The following is a 25,321-nucleotide window of genomic DNA, read 5'->3' on the forward strand; positions in this document are numbered from 1 at the left end:
AAATGCATGTAAAGTTTGGTTTAGTTTATTGCAAAGTTGCAACTGTAAGAAACATAAACCCTGGACAAAAAACTTATTCTAAGGATACTAAGCAGTGTATGATTTCTTTTTTACGTGTTCTTGATATTTCATATTCAACTCTAGCTTTAAATAAAAATCCATTTACATTGTTTCGGTGTACCGATTGTTGTCGCCAATGAATGTTGAAGGTCACAAGTAACATTACAAGAGAGGATCTCCCGACTTTAATCGCAAGGACAGGAACATCCCCCCCCCCTCCCCCTTTACAGTTTAACATGCTTGCAGCGTGTTGCATGCATGCTGATTGCATGGAAGCGTGACAGACAGGCAATCACTACTCAGTCATGGCACGTTGTAACCCACTGGGAGTTGGCAATGCCGTTCGTTTGGCACATGAAGCGGTCGAGTGTAATTCAGAAGACTGGCTGATCTTCGTGTCTCTTCCTATTAGGGCTCCCGCGTAGGCAGCGGGCCGAGTGGTAGCCGCTGGAGCTGATCATGGCTATCTTGTCTTTGCGTCGGTTCTGTGGCACATGCGCTGGTGGATTGAAGCGTTTATGCAAATAGTGCATCTACATACGGTCCTTCATCATCAGGCCGTGGAATCACAGAGGTCCATGACACAACATTAATCTGCCCCACTAACAGTCAAGCATGAGTGTCTACTCTACGCTTCTACAAGTCGGCCCACACTTTTTCAATCTTCATCCCTCTCTTGCTTCCCTGTTTTCCCAATTGCATTTTCCATCGCAACCCATCTGTAAGCCCCATCCCAGTTCTTGAATCATTCAACTTGCCCCTATTCTTTTTTTCATTGCTTATATGTGATTGTATTGCATTGCACAACATTTCATTATGTAGCCTGTTACCTCAAGGTGTTTGAATTTCATCTGTGTCTGGTTCTCTTGCTACTTTAGTGTGAAATTTTAGTATTCTGTAACTCAAGTCTTGTACTCCACAGGAACAAAAACGAAAGGGGTCACTTTAAGGAGACAAGTAAAACTACTTCAAAGTTGTCAGTTCCACTTAATTGTGAATATAATTTAAGCTTTGCTCAGTGGTTGCCTCAGAAAGTGCAATGCTTTCGCTCTGTAGGGGCTAAGCTATAGTACAATGCTTAAACTAAGGGAATAGTGTACAAAAATAGGGAAGTTAGAAATGGTTGGTGGGTAGATGCCGGTTTACCTTTGAGCACTACCAATGCACCCTTGAACACAACTTTGGATGCCACACTGTTAGTGCTCGGCAGTGGCTGCCGCCAACATCAATCCCTCCCTTGATGGCTGCATTCATGCAGATCAAGCTTTGTGTTTATATGCATGAAAAAAATAATGAAATAGAATTTCCCCTTGTGAGACAATTATGGAACTTAGTGCTGAATATATGAGCTCTTGCATGATGTTACGCGTGATGACAATTCGAATTCTGGTTTTGTGTGACTTCCTAGGCATTATTTTCATTTCAAATATTGGTTGATTGATCATATGTGCAACATGATTAATTGGCAACCATTTCCCGTCTTTTCCTCAGTCAACCAACATCAGAGTAGAAGAAAAAGATGGATTTTTTCACTTTTTAAAATTGTTTTCATTCTAGCAGAATGTCTTCAAAAAGTGTAAAGGGAGGACCAGAAAGTCGACCATCAGCTGCAGCCAGGTTCGTAGATTTAAACACTATGGGTCAAAAATTAGGAATGATTTGATAACAAATTTGTATATTTGCCAAAAGGCAGTCATCGACTTGATTGTATTTATGATTTGAAATAATCGGGTTATTGTAAATGTTACTTTTGAAGGCTTAACCATGTTTTCTTTTTCCCCTCCAAGCATGTCCCCTCGAGGGGGGCGGGGTCCAGCAGCCGGCAGATCTCCAACCACTGGCAGATTTAAAAACAAGGCTCTTCAGCTCAGCCTCTCCAAGAAATTCTGGTCATTATCAATCTTTGTTTCTCGTCAACACTGATTAAAAGAAGGAGAGCATTAGAGTCACTGATTGGTGCATCGGCTGCAAAACAAGCCCTTAAAGAGCTAAATTAAAGGGCACTTCATCTGTTTCTCCAATGACTGATGTAATGAGCCACATCAAGTGATTGGACTGCTCATGTTTTTCAATTATTTCTCCAACTTCAAAGTGGGTTTGATGCAGCTGTAGCTTTCTAAGAATTTTGTCCCTGAAAATGTGTGTTTAATTGAATTGCATTGGGAAGTTAAAAAAGCCTGTGGTATGATGCTGATAGTTGGTTGCGAAATGCACAAATTCACAGTTCAAAGTCTCCCGCGACTCAAAAAAAGAGCAACGCCAATGGTGAAGGGGAAAGTCGTCGACGCAGCAAACGGAGTCTCAGCAACAGCTCGGCGGTGGCTGCTGCCTACGTCGCCTACCTCAATAAACTTTTTGGACAGGTCAGTTTAACAAATTACCCTCATGTTTCATTTCCATAGACAGCACACATGCATCCAAGCGTAAAAACAAGTGAGTCTATTTCTGCTTCCGAAATGTCGAAGATTGTGCACCTCTCGTGCGCTGATTTGAAAGGTAATGACAGGAGCCAGTTCAATTGGCCCGGAAGATAGACAGCTGTGTTCACGCCCACAACAACGCAAACACCCATTTGTAACTGTGCAATTCTACAAAAACGTCAATGGAAAACTCCACCCATGCGCATAATTAGACCCCACCTTGCACTGGGCACAAAAATAGAGCCCTTAAAGTTAACTAGAATGCAAGGCAAAGTGGAGTACAAAAAGAGGTATACATTTCCCAAAAGATAAAATATGGAATTAACATGATAGTTACTTTGTTTTACAGAGTAGAAGCATTTGTTGTGCAGAAACAATGACTATTGATTGAGAATTTAACCACTGGGTGATATCTGCAGCGAACCATGACAATACCAAAATGGATGCTTGATTTGCAAGTCAGTAATTGCCTCTATAGAGCAGGTCAAAGGACCATGAAAATTCAATATCATACCAGACTCTAATAATTCAAACAATGAGCAGAATAATAAAGACTGTAGGGTAAACCCTCTAGAAATAATTCTGCTAACCTGAATTGGCTGGCCCTCTGCCCTGCAATTCCACTTTAAAGTGGGAGGCGTGTTTAATTGCAGGGGGAACAATAAGTCTGGGATGTTAATGGCACGTTGCATTGCCAAGGACAAAATGAATGAATTGCTGTTTAAGACTTTTCTTCTAATAATAGACACAGAAATGTAGTAATAATAATAATAATAATAATAATAATAATAATGAGGTTTTGTGTGACTTGGTTTTCACAGATAATGTGTGGAGCTTTCAAATTTAAAGAATCGATTGTATTTTTTCAATTAAATGAATTGAGTATCATGGAGGTAAGGAATCGTTTCGTCAGATAAACAGACCTCTGTTGAGGAGCATTACGAATTGGATTCAGCTTTGTTGTGTTTCCTGTTATTACCACCATGGTGATATCGTTTTCATCAAGGAACATTATGAGCCCCTGATGAGACCTCATTACAAAACCAACAGTTTTCATTCTTTCTCATCACAGGGGAGGGATTTACTAAAGAGCACCATCTTCACCAAAGGGAGCCCCCTGCCTGAATATTTGAATGATGTTTTTAACTGGGCTTCTCAATAACCAACAGGACACATTTGATTGCTTTTACTAGAGGTGAAAACAGCTCCAAGATAACCTTCAACTTAGGTCATTGCCATGCTGTCACCTCCAGAAAAATAGAATGGCCTGCATTGGGTCCCCGTGCACAATGTACTTTGTGGCAAAGAGGCTGAAGCGAGCAGAGCATTCACCCTGCAGTGATCCTAATCCCTGCCTCAGTATTAATTAGCCCCTTAGCTAAGTTTACTGTCAGCCCTCATTAGAGGAGGCTGGACAAGACAAATAGATAATGAAAGAGAGTTGATGCCTTGCATGCCTGACACTGCCAAAGCAGAAGATACCGAAGACAGATATTGCATTTGGGAGAACTGTAAAGAACATGCGTTGCAGATGCACAGGTGTTTAAAAATCTCATCCAATTGTGTGTTAACGTCAACGTACTGCTCATATATTTGTATTCATGCTTGAAAAGCAGTAGCTGCTCAACTGAAGGCAGACAGAATGAAATTAACTGTTAATGGGTTTAATGCAATGGGAGCCTGCATGGCCATCAAATCCTTTCTGGATGGAAGAAAAATCCAATTAATGTGTTGACCTTGCCATCTAAATATGCCCTTGTGGACTACAGGATCTTTGATAAGATAAACATAACCAAGGTTCCCCAGGTTGTAACAGCTCTTTAATGTTGCCGTGTCGAAAACAATATTAAATATGAAGACGTTTGTATAAATCATGAGCGGTTTTAGCGTTTGAGGCAGAGTTCTACATACGGTAAAGTGGAATCACTGCTGGCACAAGTGCGTGTTGGCATTGGATTTGTATTTTAACTCAGTTGGCAATGTTACGCAGAGAATAATTGTTTGCATGGCAGCCATGTGGCCCAGCTTCTAAGACACCACAGGGGTTGCTACTTTTCCTGAGGCGGTGCAGCACTTTACAAAATGACCTTCTGTGATTAATGGATGAAACTTGTATTGAGCTAAGCCATTTCGTTATCTCTGCCAACTTTGTTTATCATTTGTTTTTGTTGTGGCTTATTGGTTAGCTCATCTGTCTCACATTACAGAGGTTGTAGGATCAATTCTGGGCTCTGCTCTTCCAGTGTAGTTGTCACCATGCCTGCATGGTTTTCCTCATTCCAAAAACATGCATGATACTCAAGATGAGGTGTGAAGAGTTGTTTTTCTCATTTTGCCTGATCAGTTCAGGGTACCTCTGGTCCAAAAATCAAATGTGATTAACTCCTGCAAAGCTGCGACTATAGTTGAGGAGTACAATTAGTACAGAGAATTTTGTTCTTTTGGGATTATTTAAAAAAAAAAAAAAAACTATTTCCACAAAACTGTTTGGAGGGTTGGTGACTATACGTATCCCAGATTTGGTTCCTCAGCAAAATATTCAGGCACATGCAATAGGCCTTGGTGGCAAGCAAATCATCACTGTTAAAAATTTCCAATTACCAAGAAGGGACTGCAAGTGTCAATTTAACAAGAATGGCAATAAAACTGCAAACCGCAAATGCTATAAACGTTGTGTTGTAGTTGTTACTTCTGACTTGATTATACGGCCTTCATTTCCATGTTAAAATGTTGTGCGGTTTCAAGAAAGAAAAAAAATGATCAGAGGTTTTTATATGCTTCCTAAACTGGGGTGCCAGTCAAGTTTCTTTGAGCTTATAGATATCCCGGGGCTTTGTGCCAAGCAGCATCTCCAGAAGTCTTATCTAAGAACATGCGAGCTTTCATGTTCCTCGCTTTGCTATGTGAATGTGATGATGCTTTTGGAGACAAATTGTGCGCAGCCCTGTACCATTTGAACACTATTATTATTATTATTATTATTATTATTTAAGGTGCACTTATCTTAATAACCATACTTGTTTAATTTTTGGTTAATTTTTTTGAATCAGCGCAAGTAAACATTACATATGCAAATTAAATCCAGTGTGTCTTTACAAATATGCAAATGAGACAATTGTTATGAGGACTGAGGCAAATTAGGTGCCATTAACGCTCGTGGGCAACAAAGAAGGTACTTGTCACTTTTCAAAAACAAGCCTGTTTTTTTAGGGGGGGGGTTAGGGTTTGATCAGAATGCATTCCTGCCCTGTTAGATATGCTGTACGTCTTTAAGAACTGAAACTCAACCTTTGCTACACTTTACAGTTTGTTTTCCTGACTTACAGTTTTGCATGAAAAGCGTTATGGTGGATGGCTCGGGTGAAACAGAAGGAGAGGGAGAGTGAGCCTGAGCAAATGTCAAATGAATACAGCAGAGAATACAGAACGCACAAAAAGATATGCAAATGATGTGTTTTGTGTTCCTGTACTGGCAAGGATATGCAGCCATCTTTCGCTATCTGAACAGAGCAAAATCAGTCCGCCTCACCATTACATTTGTTTACGTGTGGGTGTGTGTTTGTATGCACATAGCTTAAGCATATGCCGGGTCCCTCTGGAAGCTGCAGCTGTAGACCAGCGTGTGTGTGTGTGTGCGCGCGTGTGTAAGGAGTGTATCATCTTGCGTCATTTTGCAAATGTGAACGAAATGTTGCAGGGTGAAATCCCATTAGTTTATTGTCACCATGCGGCTATGCCGACATGATTTACGTGATATTCTAACAAAATGATTATCTCTGGAGTGTTTCTCAAGGGAATTTGACCTTTTTAAAAATCAAGGTGATTTTTCTATCTTCTATTCCAATCCTGTCATGTAACTAAATCCATTGTTTTTCCTCCTTGTGCTGCATAGGAGCGAGAGTTAATGCCCCTGGAGTTAGATGGTAAGATGCCTTTTGGGTGACGGGGGCAGCCACGTGTCAATTGCATCACTGAACTTTGACAAGCATGCTTAGATTTACGTCTGTGAAGATACGCCATTCTGCTTTGAGTCTACAGTTCTATCTTAAAATCACATCTGTCGTTTATTGTGTTCTGAAGGCACAGTCTGCTCTCATTCTCATTTCAATATTTTGCCTTTAATAAAAAGCTTTCAAACGGTTCTCATTAGATACAGGAGTTTTTGTAAGGAGGGAGGGAAGTTTATCTGCCTGGAGACGTGTTGACTGAACTGTTTATGTATTAATGTCTCAGCCCAGCGCAGCTTCATTGTTTTAACGACCATTTTCACAGCAGTCATTTTTATAGAGTGAAACAGTAGGAAAGATAGTATTAGCAGAACCGAGTTATTATGATGTTGCCATCTGTCATTGGTCTGTTGGTTTGCTGAATCAAATTTAAGATGTATTCTGACATATCTTGTTATATTATATTTTTGAGTTTATATCTCTTGGTCTCTTCTTATAACACCATTTTAAAGATTTATGTGCGTCTTTGTGTGTGTTAGAGTTGCGAGAGGCCTTCAAGGAGTTTGACTATGATGCGGATGGATTCATACATTACAAAGACATTGCTGACTGCATGAGGACTATGGGCTACATGCCTACGGAGATGGAACTGATCGAGATCATCCAGCAGATCAAGATGAGATGTTTGTATTAATTTTTTCGGCTTTGTATGCGACTGCGTGCATGCCATTCCTCCCTCAGAATTCAATGTCAGTCATTCAATGATTGATGAGTCTATCTCAGGTGAGCAAGTGTGTGTAATATGTAACATCGTGACATGTGTGCAGCACTTTTTTACTGCCACGTGCAGAAATGATGTTTGTCTTTGAAGCCAGGGACATTGGATGCATTTTTGCAGACTGATTAATTGCCCTCACCCTGTATGTTGAAGCGTGTGTTGAGATATTCCTTCTCAGTGGTCACAAATGGGGCTGCTCTTGATTCTTTTTCATCAAACAAAAACAGGGCTGACACTGAATTGTTCAGCTTTTACATTATGAATTCTGAGAAAATGGGACATGAAGGGAGAGCCAAATCTAACATGGGTGTCTTTGATATTCCAGAAGACACTAACATACAGGAGATCATTAATTGATGTGTTCTATGGCACCATTAATATGACCAGCTCCTTAAATGACCATAAACCTTAAATGTAACAGAAAAAATATATCATGACTTCATCAGAACTGAAGCGATACTATACTTAGTCAATGTCACACAAGACACAAAAGCATTTATTCCCTAAATAATGCTGCTCACAAACAAAACATAAAGTGGTCATCAAGATGGCAGAGAATCCTCGCCGTAATCTCAGAGGGCCTGAGTCCAGATGTTATTTCTATCGTTGTAACTATGCCACTTGGCATGTTTTCAATACATTTAACGCTTGAGTTGTCCTAATGACAAGAGCAGGTAACATTAATGTCAAAATTGAAAGATATTTACCTATCTATCTAGACATAGATGATAAAGGCATCTACAGGCTACATAGCTATGAGCAAATTGTGTTTTCTCACATTTGTACTGTATACAGTGATTTGAATTATTCATGCATGCTCCTCATTTAAATTGACCCTACAGGGAGGCTTTAGTTCTTTTCTTGTTAAATCTCTATGGAGCCAACAATACCATGAAATTATATATTTTTTCCATAACCAGTCAAGCACACTCAGTTGAAAAAAAAAAAGTTTCTCCTATGACGTTTAGTTGCCTTTTTTTTTTTCTTTTTCCCCGTACTGTGATTATAGGCTGACCCACTTAAAGCAGAAAAAAAAAAAACCAGACTGCTGCTCCACAAGAAAAATGTACGTTACCTTAAGGGCAACTAAGAAAATCATTTGCTGGGAGAAAATCACATAATTAGCTGTCTCACATTTCTGAGTTTTTCAGCTGCTGTTTTTTAAATTACCATTTTGATTTGCTGCTGCAAGTCAATGATAATGGGGGGAAACACAACATTTTATTCATTAAATGCCCACAAAGCTTTTCTAGTGGAACCAAAGTCAGTCTGCTCTGTTCAACCTCTTTCCCTTTGAAACTCATTATATTTGGAATCATTTGTTCCAACTGTCACCATTAAGAAAAAATCACGTGACAAGCATATGGCAGCTAACCAGTCAACCAGTGGCTGGTGAGCTAATGTCTATCTTGAGAAGCTAGTGGAAAAAGGCCACATCTTCACCGAATGTAATCGATTGTGCAAGCACTTCCCTGTGTTTTATGATAATGTTAGGTTAGGTTGGCAATTAGCATGGCTTCTCCAGGTTTACCCTGAATAGTATGAGCAGAATGCAAAATGGGTGTTTCATTTGCATCAATTAATCTTTCAAGATAGTCAGGCGTACATATAACCTTTTGACGTACATCAAGAACTCTGTATGTTACATTTAAAGGCACATCATGCATGTCTTCTTGTGTGATCCCTTTCATGATGTGCATGGGCAAGATATGGTGCCCCGGGCCATGAGTTTGACTCTTGTGCTGTAATATTCTGCAGTTCCATTTTGTTGTAATTACACTTCATCTTTCAGTAATATGTGATTAAATCACAGCACATTCAAGTATTTAGAAGTGATTAAATCATAGCACTTTTAAGTATTGAACAGTAGACGAGGTAGATAGTTTCTATATTTTCTCTAATGAATCCAGACAGAGCCAAAAGTAAATAACCAGGTGGATGGATCCACCATACCTGAGAGATAACTAAGCACCTGGCTAATGTTTAAATAAGCTTTTGCAGACACTCATTAGGAGAGTTTGACTTGTTGCTGTGCCATCACTTTGTTTTACTGCCCTCAGGTGGCCAAAACACATTACATTAAAACAGATTAATGTGCAGTAAAAATGTCATTACTTTGTTTTGCTCAGCATAAACAATGTTAATATTGCCCACCTGCACATACAAGCGTTGCTCTCCTTCTGCAGGGGGTGGCCACGTGGACTTTGATGACTTCTGTCAGTTAATGGGCCCGAGGATGCTGGCTGAGACAGCTCACATGGTTGGGCTCAAGGAGCTCCGCTGCGCCTTCAAACAGGTAAGAATTACAGCAATAAATAAATAAATAAATAAATAAATAAATAAACAAATTCAATGCCATCGAAAGTGTGTGGATCTTATGTGAGGAGGTTGTACAAAAAGTAGTGAAGGGAAAATGAAGCTTCAAATTTGCTTCATGAACCAGTTGTTGCATTTTTTTGACTCCTCTAAGTGACACTCGGTTGAACATATGGCTGAAAGTACACTGAGTTGCCATTCTGTTAAACCCCTCATTTAAACCAACAGTGCCACACACAATATTAGTTTACCTGAACAGCGCACATGGTATTGAACTTAATGTCCGAAAAATACAGTGACAAATTAAAATCTAACCCACCCCAAAGTAAAGTCCACATATTGATTCCCGACCTGCTTAAGTAGGTAGAACAATTGTACATACTGTACATATTGTGTTTTAGTATCGTATTGAATTATTATGATTTTGTAATTGCATCATAATAGTCGAATTATAAAGAGGTGGATTACGTTGTGTAAATCCCCACTGCAGGCCCAGCTAGGTACCAAATGCTGCCACAAAGTCAGAAAAACAAGATTTCTAAGTCCCACCTCCTCCTCCGAGCAAAATCATGATGTGGCCAAGACAAATTAGGTTATTTCCTGGAATTTGTAAGCAAGCCTCTCACCCGAGCCCTGTGTGTATGTGTGAGGGGGGGGGGGTTATTAATCATGACTGCCGAATGCATGACACTGACATAAAGGGCGTCTATGCTAATAAATATTAAAGAATGCTTGAAATGCTACGGTGCACTCGGTTTTTATTTATATGCGTAGAGTCTTATTTGGAATATAGTCTCATGCATCAAATAGGATCACATTTTAGGAGCCTTTTATTACATCCACTAACTGGTTTATGATTTTGTTTGACTGCTTTGTCACTTCAGTTAAAGATACAATTAAGAGCTTGTCTGGAATTAAATGTGCTCTCATAGCAGTACCTTACTGTATGGCTGGAGTTGATTACTTTAAAAGTAATAAAAAGTTACTTTATTATTTCATGATTAATATTTAATTCACTTCTTCCAAAAAATCGTTATTAATTGAAGGAGCTGCTCCTAAGAGATGCCTGGCCTAAAGACTAAACACATTTTCATGTGACTGCAGCCTTTTTGCCAACACCAAAAATATAACTTAATTGGCTATGATGCTCTCAGTCTAGCTTGTTAGCACTTTTATTTTTCAACACATAGGTCATATGTTTTCAGTGAAGTGTTTCTTGCGTCATTGCACCGTAAATAATCAGTCAAAGGAAAGACACATGAGTTACTCCAGGCACCATGGTGGGTGCAAATGAAAATTTGCTTCCAGCCCCTTCCTCACTTCCAAAGATGTTCTCACTTGAGGACTAACATGTCATGAGTCAGCATTGCCCCATCTGTAGATTTAAGCTGTTTGCAGCTTTCAAGGGGCTGCGAAGAAGCTCCACAACATCCAATCGCTTTCTTCTCTATCTGAAGAACACTTTAATTGGCTGTTTAATGCGGCTTTTAATAACCCCTAAAACCCTCGCTGTTGTTTGTGTTCTGTTTATCCAAAAAGTTTCCTTTTCTTCCTCTCATCTTCTAATCCTCCACATCCTTTGGTTTGACTTTCATTTGCAGTTTGACTGTAATGGGGATGGAAAGATCACGCTTGAAGAGCTGAAGGATGGGATGAAGACCCTGCTTGGTGAGAAGCTGAAGAAAGGCGAGCTAGAGGAAATTCTCGGTGACATTGACCTAAACAAAGATGGCAACATCGACTTTGATGGTGAGCAGCTGAAGTGGGGGTCGCGGCAGGAGGAAAGAACGTCAAGGACAGAACGAGATGTAGAGCTAGTTGAATGACCGCAAGTCACCAAGGCTGAAACATTCGTCACCAGAAAAATCTATGAGCATGCAGCAATGATTTAAGTTTGTTTGGACCTGGTAATACTCATGCCCTAGGGCAGCTGGGATAAGCTCGGGAATGAGCATTGAATGCTGGAGGGGGGCACAGTTTTTCATCTGTGATACTGGGGGGCCACGTAGGACCATGCAGTTCCTACCAAGACGTATGACGAAATGCCTTTCAAAATATATGACAAAATACGAGCAAAATATGAATGCATCCATCCATTATCACAATGTGAGAAAAAATGAAGAATTTGGCAATTATGCCTAATTTTTCTTCTAGTAGTGTAAGTATGATTAATTGTCTGGCTGTGAGTCAAAAAATATATTGAACAAACACTTCAACACGAGGTAGGAAGCACCAAACAAACAAAGCTACTAGAAGACAACACAAGAGCAAACGATAAACAAGAGAGAGGAAGAGGGCAAAAAGGCTCGATTACATGAAGGAGCCTTGCCTTGGAGGTTTGCAATCTAATTGTACTTTTTCCTCAATCAATACACATGTCACATGCGACACATTGAGAACACACTGGGCTGGACAGCTCAAGGACTTAGAAGAAATTGCATTACCTGCTGAGGAAATACACGTCGTATATATACACACACGTACACACACACACACACACGATTGCAGGGGAATGCATGATTTAGCACACAAAAGTGTGACTCGTTTTGTCTCGTCACAGCAATCCAATCTATTGCAATTATCGAGGACATATAAAAAGGCGTGTCACAGTGAAAAGGGATCCATAAGCAAGTACTCCTTCTCGGCATCATCAACGAGCCCCTAGGGCGCAGTTTGAAGGTGTCACATGGTCAGAATGTCTAACAAGGTGTAACAATAAATGAATGCCCCGCATGTAGACCTTCCAATAGGCCCTGAGTGGGATTATAGATTTGTGCCTCCTGCTGCCCCTCACCTCAATAGGTGTCATCAAAATCACATCATCATTTTGAAAAGCCATCACAAGCCTTGTATAAAGAACATCAAACTGATTTACAGTATATGGGGAAAAGTGCTTGCAGCGTCACAATGGTTTAATATATATATTTTTTCTTTTTACTTTTGCCCCCTTCCGTCCTCCCTTTGGCTCAGTTTCAAGTTCTGTAGATCTTAATAATCGGGCATCCTACTTTATGTAGCCAATCAGTTAGAAAATATGAAAAGAATATATTAACATTATGCATAATACAATATATGCATGTGGTATAAAGTTGTATGAAAGATTACTACTATATTGAATTATTCATAATTCACAAATAATCGTATGTTATATTGCGTGCGCAGTAGAAGCATTCAAAGGCTGCTTCTTCTGGCAACTATATTCATCAACTTTGTTAAGAATAAATTCAAATGAAAAAAAATCTTCAACAATATCTCTTTAATTAGTGGCAATGTTCTTTTAGTAAATGGTTTCCAGAGAATCATAAAAGAGTCTCATGAAAGCTAAAGATAGTGGGTTAATCTGGCATTAAACTTAAGTGCCCATCCAGTCTAAAGCTCCATGTGCATGTAGACAATGAGAAGGCTTCCTGTGAGACAATAGGTGTGATTAGGTTGGGTGAGTTGATTTGGAATGGATTTCATAGAGACGATTGGCTGGCTCGATGGGAAGGGACTAGAATCTCTGATACAACCAATAAAGGCGGAGGTAATCTAATTAGTTGCTGGCTTCAACTCATTTTAACTCTGTGTGAGTTTGAAGACTTTGGTTTTAATACAATGAGCAGGGTTTCTCCTGGCTCTAATTCAGGGGCGGTTCTAGACTAATTTCACTAGGGGGGTCACGCAGGGGGCACGGGGTTTTGTCGGACGGGCGCAGTAAGTATTTGGTTCAGTTTTTCTTGCATTCTGAAAAAAGGTATCGGCCATTATTTAAGAAAAGTGATATTAAACTGAAATGGCCTCACCCATTTATTTTTGTTCTTTCTAGCAGATCGCCACTTCTGTGGTTCATTAACTTGCTGTTGATGTCATCACATCACCATGTGTGAAACTTTTAGGTGTATGAATAAACTCAGTGTGAGATGATAATAATGTACACCAGCATCATTTTGTGATCATCACCTTCTGTCTCCTTCCGCAGAGTTCATGATGATGCTCTCTGCTCGGTGATCTCTGATGGAGGGTGAGGCCGGCACCACAATCACTCTGCTCCTCTGAGTTACTTCTTTCTGTCCCGTGACGTTTTGCTTTCAAAATAAAGAGGCAGTTAGTGCAATGTGAGTTATAAAGCACAGTAATAGTAAAACATTGGTGCTGCTTTGTCGTCCCCTTGTGGCAGCAAAGGGTACACGTTCATGCAATAAAGAGGGGATAAGTCATTTCAGTCCATGACAAATAAGGATTTTTTTTTCTCCCTCCCAGGGCTGAAGGGGTAAACTTGACTGATACAAGTGTTTTATAAATATTTATCTCAAATAAGATGCTGGAATGGCTTAACTGGGGCTATGCATATGGATTTCTGACGGGACTATGAGCCCCAGGGGAGAACCAGCGTGAGGATGCGAAGGCCTAGATAGGCACGCTTAGTTACTGTTGAACTTGTTTTTTTTTTTTTTTTTTTTACTTACCGTATTTTCCGCTACTTTTTGCACACGCTTTGAACACTGCAGCTTGTAGTCCAGTGCGGTTTATCAATGGATTTTTATGATATTGTATAATTTGTGCATATTCTCTTACATATGAAAATCAAACATTAAAGCACCTGCATCTTATAGTCTGGTGTGTCATATATGAACAAAACTGGATTTCCCCCTAATTTTAGCTGGTGTGGCTTATATTCAGGTGCGACCTATAGTCCAGAAAATATGGTAGTTTGAATTTAAGGCCATTGAAGTATTTTCCAAATATTTCCTATAATTACAATTTTGCTAATTAGGGGAAATGAAGCTTCACAAAGCACTTGTGATGTTTTGTCATTCTTCTGGATGGTGCTCTTGTTTTAAAAGTAAACACTAGTGCAATGGAAACATAATAAATTTCCACTGCATCTTTAAACAACCATAACCTTGCCCAGTGCATCCGAAGTAGCAACAGAGTTCGCTGGGTTCTGGCTCATTGACAAATTAGGGGACGCAATGTATACTTAACAAAATAAATAAATAGAGTAAATCCTGTAAGCCCTTCAGAAGACTATAAAAAGCTACTCACCCCTTCCCCAAAACGTTCCATGCACCTTCTCAATCTTTTTGGGGAGTGAATATACAGAAAGGCAACGTTAAAGGAAAACACAGAGGCCCAACTAGACCCTACTAAAAAAAAGTATTTTTATTAACTTAACACACGGAGCAAATAGCAAGATAAAAAAAATGTCTTTACAACTGATTTATGCAAAGCAGCCATGAACTTGTATCTTTCCAACATAGTGAAGAAATGGTGCTTTGGACTGCTGGAAAAATAAATCCCAATTTGATGATACTTTACATCAAGATGTAAAAGAATGATAAACCAAGTATAGTGTAACTTCAAACCACAAATTCATAGAGTGTAAGGCAACAGGTTCTCTCATGGAAGCAGAGAGAGAGGGGCGTCTATGGAATATTAATAATATTAAAGTTTTGCCTTCTAGATGCATATACACTGGTTTGGTGGCTTCATATTGCAATATCCCCTATTCAAAACGTCGACACAAAAAATAAGGTCACAATATACAAACATTTGTTATCCTTCCACTTAATTCAGCAGGAGTAACTGAATATTGTGATATTGAGAAGTAGTTGGATTCATAAATAACTCCCGTTCTAAGTGACAAGCCTTGGAAGATTTTTGCAGTAAATAGGCCAGGGAGGAAGATTTTGACAAGCGTGCATTCAGGATGACAATTTGTGGTCATGAGTATTTGAGCATGGCCACATGGCAACAACATATCTGATGTCAACAGGAAGTTTGGGACATGATGGAAGTAGAGTGAACAAGACAGTGGAAACAAGACAACCATGTGGGCAATCTGATTATTGTTCGATAACAGGGCCAGCGTAAACCATCAATGTCAGTTTGGTTGCACTTGGGTATAATGTAGACCTTTTATCCTCTTGTAGTTGTTTGTGCAGCATTCTGGATTTTCCCGACAGAATCTTGCCCGCTCCCCTTCCACCCCACTTTCAACAGGTGGGACGTGACCCAAACCAACATCCTCAGTCCATCTCAATGATGTCCACTTCAATGGTGTACACAAGCCTTGACAACACTACCGTGCATCAGGAAGTTCCTCACCATATTCCAGAAAGGTGACAGACACTTGATCTGTCGTGATTCATGTTTGAGAAAACAAAATATTGTGCGTCACTGGAAGAATCCCTGAGGCGGTTTGGCCACATTTCCGCAAGTTCAAGAATGTTTTCACAGCATAGCTGTGTGCGGAAGGATCAGATGTAGGGGTTCATTACAGTTTCCAATTGGCGGTGTGGTGGAGGCGAGACGAGGAAGCTCCTAACTGTTGGGGATGCTCTGCAGATAGGTGAGAATGTGTTGGATCTTCACCAGACGCTCTTTGAGGCTGGTCATGGAGAGGACAGACAGTTGGTAGCGCGGGTCGATGGGCAGCACAGCCAGTAGCCACCAGCAGCACGCAGGTCCGTTAGGAGTCGCCTTGTTAAAAGAAAAAAGGGGGTGAGGAAGAAAAATCTCAAAGGAACTGCCGTATACAGGCACATCTCAACAAATTATAAGATTGGGGATCATTTATTTTCATTCATTTAATTTTCAAAAACTGAAACTCGTGTAAAGATCCAGTACACAAATAGTTTCATTTTTTTCGTAATTTTAAATATATTGTGAAAGTTACAGCAAACAAACCCCAAAATTCACCATGTCAAAAATGTTTTATAACAATATTGCTTATAAAAAGGGGTAATTGGCCCTTGGAGATTTATTCTACCATGTGTTTAATAAATCTAGAATACGAGTTTCCTCATTTGAATTGAACAGCACAATTTTGGGAATTGTTTTACAATATTCTCACATGCTTTTGCACCTGTAATACGAGAGCAAACAAGCACATGACTTAAGGGTAGGCTAATGTTGGCGTGTGTGTTTATTCTTCTCAATTCTGTGTACCCACAAAAGGATATCTGCTAAGTGCATCCACGAGGCAACCGGAAGCCATCATGAATGTGATCATAGCTGTACTTCATTGTAGCTTCGACCGCCTCCCATACCGACAAGGGGATTTTCTCCATGACACTTGTGATGCAACAGTGGAGGTAGGATTAGCTATGAAGCACCCATAAAGCTCTTGAGCCAATACTGTCAAAAGGCTCCTCCCCGCAGGTTGTTGAGGGAGTCGAGATGTAATCCTCTTTGGCGTAAAGAGGCGAGCACCCCCCCAACCACAACGTGCTATTATGCACCTCTAAGGCTCTTAAGCCCACAGTAAAGTAGGCCTTCCCAAACAAAAGTAAACAAGCAATTGACTGTCAAATTTGCATTTTTCTCAAATACAGAATGTGGTATTTACAGATATAAAACGAGGCAAATTCCATGACGCAAAAGAAAGTATTCATGACATGAGTGACCTTCCCCTTGATCAGAAGTTATATGACCGACTAGTGGCGGTTTATCCTATTGGCGATATGGTTAGCTGAGGGGTGGCACGTACTTGCTCATCTGAGGGTGTCAAGATTAATCATGACAAATAATATGGCACCTATGTCCTGCAAAAGCCTCCGGTGCCCTTCGCTTCCACAACGTTGACGTAATACAATGATATTTATGGACACAAGACTGAGCTATAAAAAGTGGCTCACTTTTTGTTCGTGTGAGAGCTTATGTGCAAAGAGCTCATAACCAAGTCAAGAAAGGTAAATGTAGGTAATTATGATAAGATAAGAACATGGTCATGAAGTACATTTGATCGGTTATCCTGGTTGTTTCACTGTCACTAATATATACAATGTCTGTCTACTAAGCTGGACAAGACATAGAAAGATAAAATCGGCAGTAAATCCCAGACATGAGATTTGTTTGAGTCATGGAGAGAAGGTCCATCATGAGACATTTGATCACGCAGTGAGACAAAAGGATGTCGAAATGAATTTATCTGGACGACATGTCTGTGTGGATTCTCAATCGTCCCGGTCGTGGTAATCTCGGCAACGGGACTGTTCTTGGATGGTGAAGACGTTTCCCATTTATAATTAAACTTGTCCCCAGGTTTAAATTTTAGATGTGATGTTCCTGTGTATTGTCCCGTGAGGATTGTTTTGATTTTCACTTATTGCAAGTCGATCTGAAACATATTCCCCGTGATAAACGGGTGATCAATAAACGAGAAAATTGAAGCTTGAACCAGAGCTGGGAAGGACTGCATTTGTGTAGTGATTCAGAGGCACTGGCCATAATCTGTTTTATACCGAGGAGGTCAAGAGTTGTACCTGGATATCAGCTTCCCTCTCGGGCATTGGTCCAAAGTGCTGAAGGATCTGGTTGTGAAAGCGGATCTTGAGATTCTGGAACCAGACACGGGCTTGATTGTATACAGCATCGTGGAGCTCTTGTAGGCTCTCGAGCTCTTCTCTGGCTTCCACCTAAGAGCCAATAATGAACACACCGGTGACGGTTGGATTCTGTGTCGTGCCAAGTGAAAGAGTAAATTACTCAAGTACTGTAGGACAAAGCACATTTCAGGGAACAGTTCGTACCCTCGTGTCTTCCAAATTCTCAATGTCAGCAATACTATAACCGTCCTTCATTCCTCGGGACAGGACTCTGAAGCGCTTCCCTCCGATAGTGTCCACCACGGATCTACCATCAGGCAGGAAGTGAACACTCCGGATGATGAGCATACAGCCGTAGTCGACAAACCTGCCACGGTGGATGCCACAGAGTTAATTTTGTCAAGATGTTTGGCAGCATTCCCTCTTATGTGACTAATGACTTTTATGTCATCAGTCACATGAACATGATCTTTGTGTGCAAGTTCTTCCAGTATCAAGAGCTCATGAAACTGCGACATACACAAAACCCTTTCGCTTACCCTTTCTGGGGGTCGTTGATACACATCCCGAACTGCCGCGTGCCCGTGTCCATGCAGCGGCGGATCATGAGGCGATAACGTGGCTCGAATACATGCAGCGGGCAAGGCACCGTAGGGTACGCCATGGTACAAACAAAGATAGGCACGTTCTTTGTCAAGCTGCAGTCGGAACAGAACAGGAGAGAATTACAAGCTGACTCTGAATGGAGATAAGGAAAGGGAAGCAATAGCTAACTTACTCAGAAAGCTCTCTGGTCTCCTCCAGGTGAATCTTGGACCTCACCTCATGCTCCTGACTAAAATACTGTTTGATCAGCACATCCAGTATGCTTGTCACAGTGTACTTTCTACACGCTAGATACTGCCGAGGGGGGAGAGGTTTATGATTAATCATACATGATAGAGAAAAGATCAGTCACCATGCGGGCATGCCCTTACCTCTTTTAGGCTCTCTTTGCACAGGGGGCAATGTGGCGTGTGGTCCAAACAGCGTTCCAAGCAGCTTTTACAAAAGGTGTGGCCGCACGGCGTTGTCACAGGCTCGTAAAATAACCTGGTTTGGACATAGCATTGGCCTGATTAGACACGCCTTTCAAGGTTCATTTTCAAGTTTCATCAGTGCAGGATGTATTTTGTGTAGAAACTACATTGTTCATGCCCCAAATGATTCCTACCTAAGCTGTACTTTGACTTGGAATTACTTATGCGTAGTTCATATTGAATGGGTAGTTAACTGTCTATTTTATATACCTACAGATTAAGTGTGTTTCATTTCATTTCATTTTATTGCTCGTTTCTTTCAGTTCTTCATGGCCCCCCCAAAGCGCTTTGTCTCATGGTCAATCAAAGAGACTAATGCTGTAATTATATCATCATTCAGATTCTAAAGCGTGTACATGTGGGCTCACCTCATGCAGAGAGAGCACTCAAGGTCATTGGCATCAATGAGATCCTCAAGAACACTTTTGTAAGCTTTAGTTTTGGGAGAAGTTTTCACACCTTGAGGGAGACAGAGAACATGACGTTAACTCAATCTTTATGACTCATGCACTTGTTTGCAATAATAATCAGTTTGCAATTACAAAGGAAAACCAGGAGAGAGAGAAAAGAGCCGCACAATACCTTGCTTTTTATACTTGCTACTTCCGCTGTCCACAATGTAAGGCTCAATGTCAGAAATGGACAACTTCCTCTTCAGCAGACTTGCCTTCTCCTGGTCCCCAAGCTGAGGGGCGGAGCACACCCTCTTCAGTCCCAGCTCGCCAGAACTGGGGCCGTTACGTCGCAGGGAATGAGCTCGACTCAGACCGGTACGCTCAAGACTCTCCCAGCGTTTCTGTGGCACAAAGGTAACAATTCAAATTAACACATGGGACAGTCACGATCAAATCATTTTCAAATTGATTACTTGATCAATTAATCAAATAATCAGATAATTTTTTCTCATCAAAGTGTATTACAAAAACATTTTATTTTCCCAATTACTGCTTATTAGCCAATTCTTAGTGTATTACCCATTTGTTTATTGTTAAGGGGGGGAAAAAAAACCAAGTAATCTCACACAAGAGGGTTTGATGACCTCTTTTCAATTTTTTAAAACAGATTTGGTTACCGGTTTTGGTCATTGTCTTTCAAGTAAAAGCAGATGTTTGCAAATATCTTTTTGATGAAACAATACAGTCTACTTTCATGAAGAACTACAAAAATCAGAGAATAACTACTGTTGAGAGATTGAAATCCGAGGATTTGGAAAATGTTAAGCTAAATATCTCTAAATGATTACTCAATTATTAAAATAGTCAATTAATTTAATAATAGATTTGATTATTTATTATTTTATTTACAGTGCTACATGTGCTATCAAGGAAAGCAATGCAATATGATTCAAATAATTACGATGGTTGTCTTGACTTATCTGACCTCCTGCTTGTCTGTTTGCTGGTGTGCCGACACAGCGCGGACATGGTGTTGGCTTTGTCTTTGGACTGGAATTTGTGACCCAACTTGGGCACCGGCCACAAGGCTTTTACTGCGTAAGTGGGGTGACGTATTCTGCGCCGTTTCCCTCAGGCCGACCTTGATGTTGTCGTTAGCCGAAGAGAGCAGGTCACACAAAATCTGTCGAAAACAAACAGCATGTGATCTGTCTGTCAGTTATGTAGGCCTCAACAACTGCAGAAACCCTGAAAATCATCTGACAAGATAACAATTGGAATTGGTGTAAACAAAAATATTGTCACTGTCCAATAAAAAGCTGGTAAGTCTCCTGGAAACCATAAAAACATGTTTCAAAACCAAGCATCTCATAAAAACACAGCACAAATGGCTGTTAGTCAATTTCAGAAGTTTCATTCTCATATTAAACTGACAAATGAATAAATGTGCAGAGCCAAGAAAGTATGTCTACCTATTCTAATAATAGCTTCTTATGCGTCATTATGAGCTCTAAGTCACCCCCCCAAGGTTCCTGTCAGCTTGTAAGGTAAAAACTTTCTACAGCATTCACTATGCCATCAAACCACTTCATTGCAATTTCAAATGATCATAATTGGCCCTTTTAAATGATCACAATCAATGGTTTGAAAACAGATATATCTGCTTTGCAGACATGTTTAATTCAAATTCAACAACTTCGCGAGAGGAAAAAAAACAACAAGATGAGGTACCAGACTTGCTTATGCAATCTTGTTGTACAGCAAAGGTTCTCTAACTTTTTTTCTGACATGCCCCCAAGAGACAGGAAAAAAAAAAACACTTTCACATGAATGTGTATGACGTACGGCACTTGCAATGTTTGTTACAAAGACAACATAAGATGTATTCGTTATCATTCTTAAAAACTGCACATACATTTTGATACTAAACGAGGCAGCCCGATAGTTACACAAAGATTACGCGACAGTGAGGATTTCATATCAAAACATGTTGAGCAGATAAATGTGCCGTTAAAAATCAGGTTCAACTTTATACAATGAGTCAACTGTGTTCCTCTTGCATAACAGCGACAGAGCTGGTTTTGTTGATTGAAGCTAATGTCAAGTCACAAGACCTGCCCTTTAGCGAACATAACCAAGATGATACAGCGCTGGCAAGTGAAACTATTTATCGGTTTAGTTCTCAAGTTAAGTCAATGTATAATACGATAATTACTTCCTGCTACACCTCTTTTATGTGGAGTATTTAATGCGTTCGTTTCTGCGTTCCAATCAGGGGTGTCGACCAAAGGGCTTAACTTTTTGACCTACTTAAGATGGCACATCTGTCAACAGGATCATGATGAGGCAAAAATATCACCCCTTTTGTGTTTTAATTGGTGACTTGGCTGCTAGATCTAAGCTACCTTGTCGGCCACACCCTAACTTCTCCTAAAAGACTTGTCATGCTTCTCTTACAATTCATGTTTACATATGCAGTTGACAAACTATCACCTGTCATGTATAATAATAATAATAATAATAATAATAATAATAATAATAATAATAATAATAATAATAAATCAAAGTTAGATCACCCTGTTCTGAATGCATAATGCCAAAGTTCTACCTTCAGCCATGCTGTGGCGAAAAGCTCTTGTGTGTAACCTACGCGACATGATCACGCAAAATCATGGTGTCACGAAAAATGGCGTAAATGAGTCAGTTGTCCTACTTTTTGTTTTCCTGAGTTTTCTACTTTTGGATAGTACTTTGCAAACTTTTAAAACCGTGCCACATTGAATTTATAAGCAAAACTGCATTGAGAAATTGTTCACAAATTTCCCCATACGTATTGTCATACAATGATAAAATTAAACTTTGGATACTGCCAACTAACAGTGGTTCCTTGCTCAAGTCCCAAAATTCAAGTCAAGTCAGAAAGACAGGAACACTCAAAAAGGCAACGCAAATATGGAAACAGGCACAAAGCAAGAAGTATCAGTCACAAACTAACCTTGTTAGTTTCTATTTCTTCGCTCGGCAACGAGAGGGGGCAGGGGCAATTGATTGCATAGAATACCATACGCCGCTTAAGATCTTTATGACAATTCAATATGGGAGCCCAGATTGACCCCTGGGGATTCCATAAGATCTAGGAGGGGATTTCTCACATTGGCTACTATAAGTCTCTCAACAAGGATTATAGCGTTCACAACAAACAGTAATAAAAGGCAGAAAATTAGATTGTGGCCACAATTCAGTTAGACAACATCACATAATGAGATGTGTTAGCTCACCTTTTCTACTTGTCGTTTTGCGCAGGGGAAATCTTCGTCCACAGCAAGGCAATTGAGGAAGACTTGGAGGGATTGATCTACTTCGCCCATCTCGTGAAGCACCATGGCTTTTCTAAACAAAGCCTACCAGGACGTAACATAAAATTTAGTAGGTTGTTACAATCACCGAATTTGCAGCTTCAAGGCACAAACAAAAACAAAGGAACCATGCTGTTGTCTTCGCTTGTAATTTGAAGTGAAAGTCAATGGTGTACATCTAACTAACATATTTTGACAAAGAGCAAAAAACAAACAAAAAGAATTAGTGATCACTGCTTTAGTAAAACAAACACTGACATATTTGCATTGTTTTGAGCTGATGATAAAAATATTGGTGTAATGCTGCTTGTGTGCTTTTTTTTTTTTTTTTAAATAATACCTATATATAGTATATGCTACAAAACATCATAAAGATTGGTCGACTTGGAGCACACAGATTAAAAACAAAAAAAAAAAGTAAGAATGAAGAATATTTACATTCTGATTGATTTTTGACTGAGACTGACCTACCTCAGCGGAACAGCCAGATGCAAGACAAAACTCAGTGTCCTCCAGAGCTAGATCAAATTGTTTTAGAGATGTATATGCTTCTGCTCTTAAGAGTCGTACATCCGCTGTTGTTTTGGGTTCTTCAAAGAGCATGGGGAGCAAAAAGAGAGGCAAGAGAAATTATTTTGAATTTTCCTATTTTCAAGCATCTCAAAAAACATTGTGGAACTGTTTGTGTCACGATTAAAAAAGCAACAACTGTCTATCGGCAATTGAAATTGAATCGGACGGGTCTATTTGGGGCAGGAGAACTGAACCATTCTCTCAAGTCTCTCTTTTCGTCAATGGATGCTTGAGGTAGTGTTTCTTTTCCCAATTTAGCTGGAGCAGACGCCTTCGATCCACTGCTGGATCATCTATAACCGCTTCAAACAACAAGTCATATGTTTGTATTATTTCCAATGTTTAATGTGATACTTTCTGTTGTATTTTTGTATTGTATATTATATAATTTTAGGTCTTTGTAAAGAGCTTTGTTACGGCAAAAAGGTGGTGATAGCGCTATATAAATAAAGATATTATTGTATTGTATTGCATTTTAAGCAGAGGTCGAACACGAGCATTAGACAATTAGTCAGCTGTCTGGATTTTTACACAAAACTAAGATACAACCTAAAACTGTGTTTAGAAACAAATGCATTCATGTAGTCATTTGTTTGGGCGACGTTGGCATTTTACATTAACAGGATGATCAAGATTCTTACTGCAATGACAAGAGCAATTCAAGAACAATTTGCATTTTGCAAGAACAATGGTATTGGATTATTTAATGTAAGAGGCCTAATCATGAATCACAAGTGATGCACATGACCATTTTCGTTGTCTAAAAGCCATTGGTTGCACTGCAGCATATATAACCAATAAGACCAGCCCCCCCGCAAGTTACAAAACCTGCAATAAGTGTCACGACCTAACTTACGCAAGCTGACCCCGACGCGCATGCGCCGTGTGCGACGTCGCTATGGTAACTGCTTGACAATAAACCCAGTTGAACAACAAATGGACGTAATATATCACGTTTAGTTTTTTAAAATAAATCTTCCTTAGCTTTTACGACATTCGCTTATATTTTCAGCGAAACATATTACTGTATGAGTGAGGGATTGACTTTGTGTACTTTGCAAATTCTAGCGAAAGTTGACATTTGCCACATTCAATATGGCGGACGCATTCGTATCCCGGCGAGGGGCCAACCCGTTCAAGGCGTGTCTACGTAATCTAATGTTCATGCTCAATTGCAGGAAGCAAACATCCACTGTCAAAATAAATCCCGTTGAATAAAGTTTACAACTCACCTGCTTGGATCATATCGCTCGCTTGCCTCACGGCGTCCACGCAGCGATTCCGCAGACACAGTTCATCCACTTCGCTTAGTCTTTTGAACCGTTTCACCTCGCTGGGGAACCATTTGGCTAAGAGTCCGCACAAAATCACGTTGGGCTTGCCTTCGCGTCTGACCGGTTCGTGGCACAACTTGCAACTGGAGAGCAGCCCTCGTTGCAAACATCTCTTGCAGAATGAGTGTCCACACGCTAATGTCACGGGTTCCCCTAAAAAACTGTTGCAACTGGGGCAGTCAAACACTTGATCCCAGCAGCTATCCTGCTCTTTCGAGTCCACCTTGGGCGGCGAGACCGACCCGTAGGCAGTCTTTTCTTTTAGATTTCGCACTATACAGTCCACAAACGTGCTTAGCTGTTCGGGTTTCACGGGCCCGTAGCGCGAGGCCATCGAGAACCAGTAAATGGCCTCTTTAAGGGAGTTCTCCGAGGTTAAAGCATTGGCTTTTAGCAGGATGAGCTGATGGTGGTCCACGTCCTCCTGCTCGGGGACGTCGTCCTTTTCGGTGCCTATCAAAAAAGCGCTCCTCCCCCCCGTCGCTTCCTCATCTGGCTCCTGGAGCGACATGATGAAAGAACAATGTTACGAGAAATAGCCGTCTCCTCGGTTAACGCGACTATTCATCTCCTCGAGTAGGTACTCTACAGACTTTCCCTGTGGACACTCGTTGGTTACATAAAAACTCACGTCACGTGAGCACACAATCGCCCGTGATTGGCCGGTGCGACTGGGTTACAAAACCATGCCCGAGTCAAGTTTCATAACCGCAAAGAAGACGTGAAGGAATTATTCCTTTTACAAGACGTT

At 40.3% G+C, this 25,321-nt stretch overlaps 2 protein-coding genes across 3 annotated transcripts; one reads left to right on the top strand and one right to left on the bottom strand.

Moving 5' to 3' along the window:
* Positions 1 to 1,621: 1,621 nt before the first annotated feature.
* cabp4 (calcium binding protein 4) lies at positions 1,622 to 13,937 on the top strand. The gene is made up of 8 exons (XM_037260054.1): positions 1,622 to 1,677; positions 1,848 to 1,949; positions 2,285 to 2,423; positions 6,373 to 6,403; positions 6,967 to 7,110; positions 9,392 to 9,501; positions 11,123 to 11,270; positions 13,483 to 13,937. Exons 1-8 carry the CDS (start codon positions 1,622 to 1,624, stop codon positions 13,509 to 13,511), a joined length of 759 nt encoding a protein of 252 aa, XP_037115949.1. The 3' UTR covers positions 13,512 to 13,937.
* A 704-nt stretch (positions 13,938 to 14,641) lies between these two features.
* Positions 14,642 to 25,208, bottom strand: lonrf1l (LON peptidase N-terminal domain and ring finger 1, like). 2 transcript variants are annotated; one of them, XM_037253411.1, is made up of 12 exons: positions 24,469 to 25,204; positions 23,135 to 23,253; positions 22,586 to 22,708; positions 20,293 to 20,490; positions 19,495 to 19,708; positions 19,281 to 19,371; positions 18,811 to 18,925; positions 18,612 to 18,733; positions 18,373 to 18,531; positions 18,038 to 18,200; positions 17,771 to 17,923; positions 14,642 to 15,986 (listed from the first exon to the last, which is right to left on the bottom strand). In XM_037253411.1, the coding sequence occupies exons 1-12, from the start codon at positions 25,079 to 25,081 to the stop codon at positions 15,828 to 15,830; spliced, it is 2,229 nt and encodes a 742-aa protein (XP_037109306.1). In that variant the 5' UTR covers positions 25,082 to 25,204; the 3' UTR covers positions 14,642 to 15,827. The 2 variants fall into 2 exon arrangements, 1 of the variants encoding a protein (XP_037109306.1); XR_005098153.1 differs by lacking the exon at positions 14,642 to 15,986 and adding an exon at positions 16,064 to 17,123 and having other exon boundaries at positions 17,501 to 17,923; positions 24,469 to 25,208.
* Between the last annotated feature and the right edge of the window lie 113 nt (positions 25,209 to 25,321).

Source organism: Syngnathus acus, chromosome 1 (genome assembly GCF_901709675.1).
Source record: "Syngnathus acus chromosome 1, fSynAcu1.2, whole genome shotgun sequence".
Taxonomy (NCBI): domain Eukaryota; kingdom Metazoa; phylum Chordata; class Actinopteri; order Syngnathiformes; family Syngnathidae; genus Syngnathus; species Syngnathus acus.

Coding starts and splice junctions, on each gene's coding strand:
- cabp4 (XM_037260054.1), top strand. CDS start 1,622: ATGTCTTCAAAAAGTGTAAAGGGAGGACCAGAAAGTCGACCATCAGCT. Junction 1,678..1,847: donor CGACCATCAGCTGCAGCCAG/GTTCGTAGATTT, acceptor TTCCCCTCCAAG/CATGTCCCCTCGAGGGGGGC. Junction 1,950..2,284: donor AGCCTCTCCAAGAAATTCTG/GTCATTATCAAT, acceptor ACAAATTCACAG/TTCAAAGTCTCCCGCGACTC.
- lonrf1l (XM_037253411.1), bottom strand. CDS start 25,081: ATGTCGCTCCAGGAGCCAGATGAGGAAGCGACGGGGGGGAGGAGCGCT. Junction 19,709..20,292: donor AGCAAACAGACAAGCAGGAG/GTCAGATAAGTC, acceptor TTTGTGCCACAG/AAACGCTGGGAGAGTCTTGA. Junction 18,926..19,280: donor GAGTGCTCTCTCTGCATGAG/GTGAGCCCACAT, acceptor TGTCCAAACCAG/GTTATTTTACGAGCCTGTGA.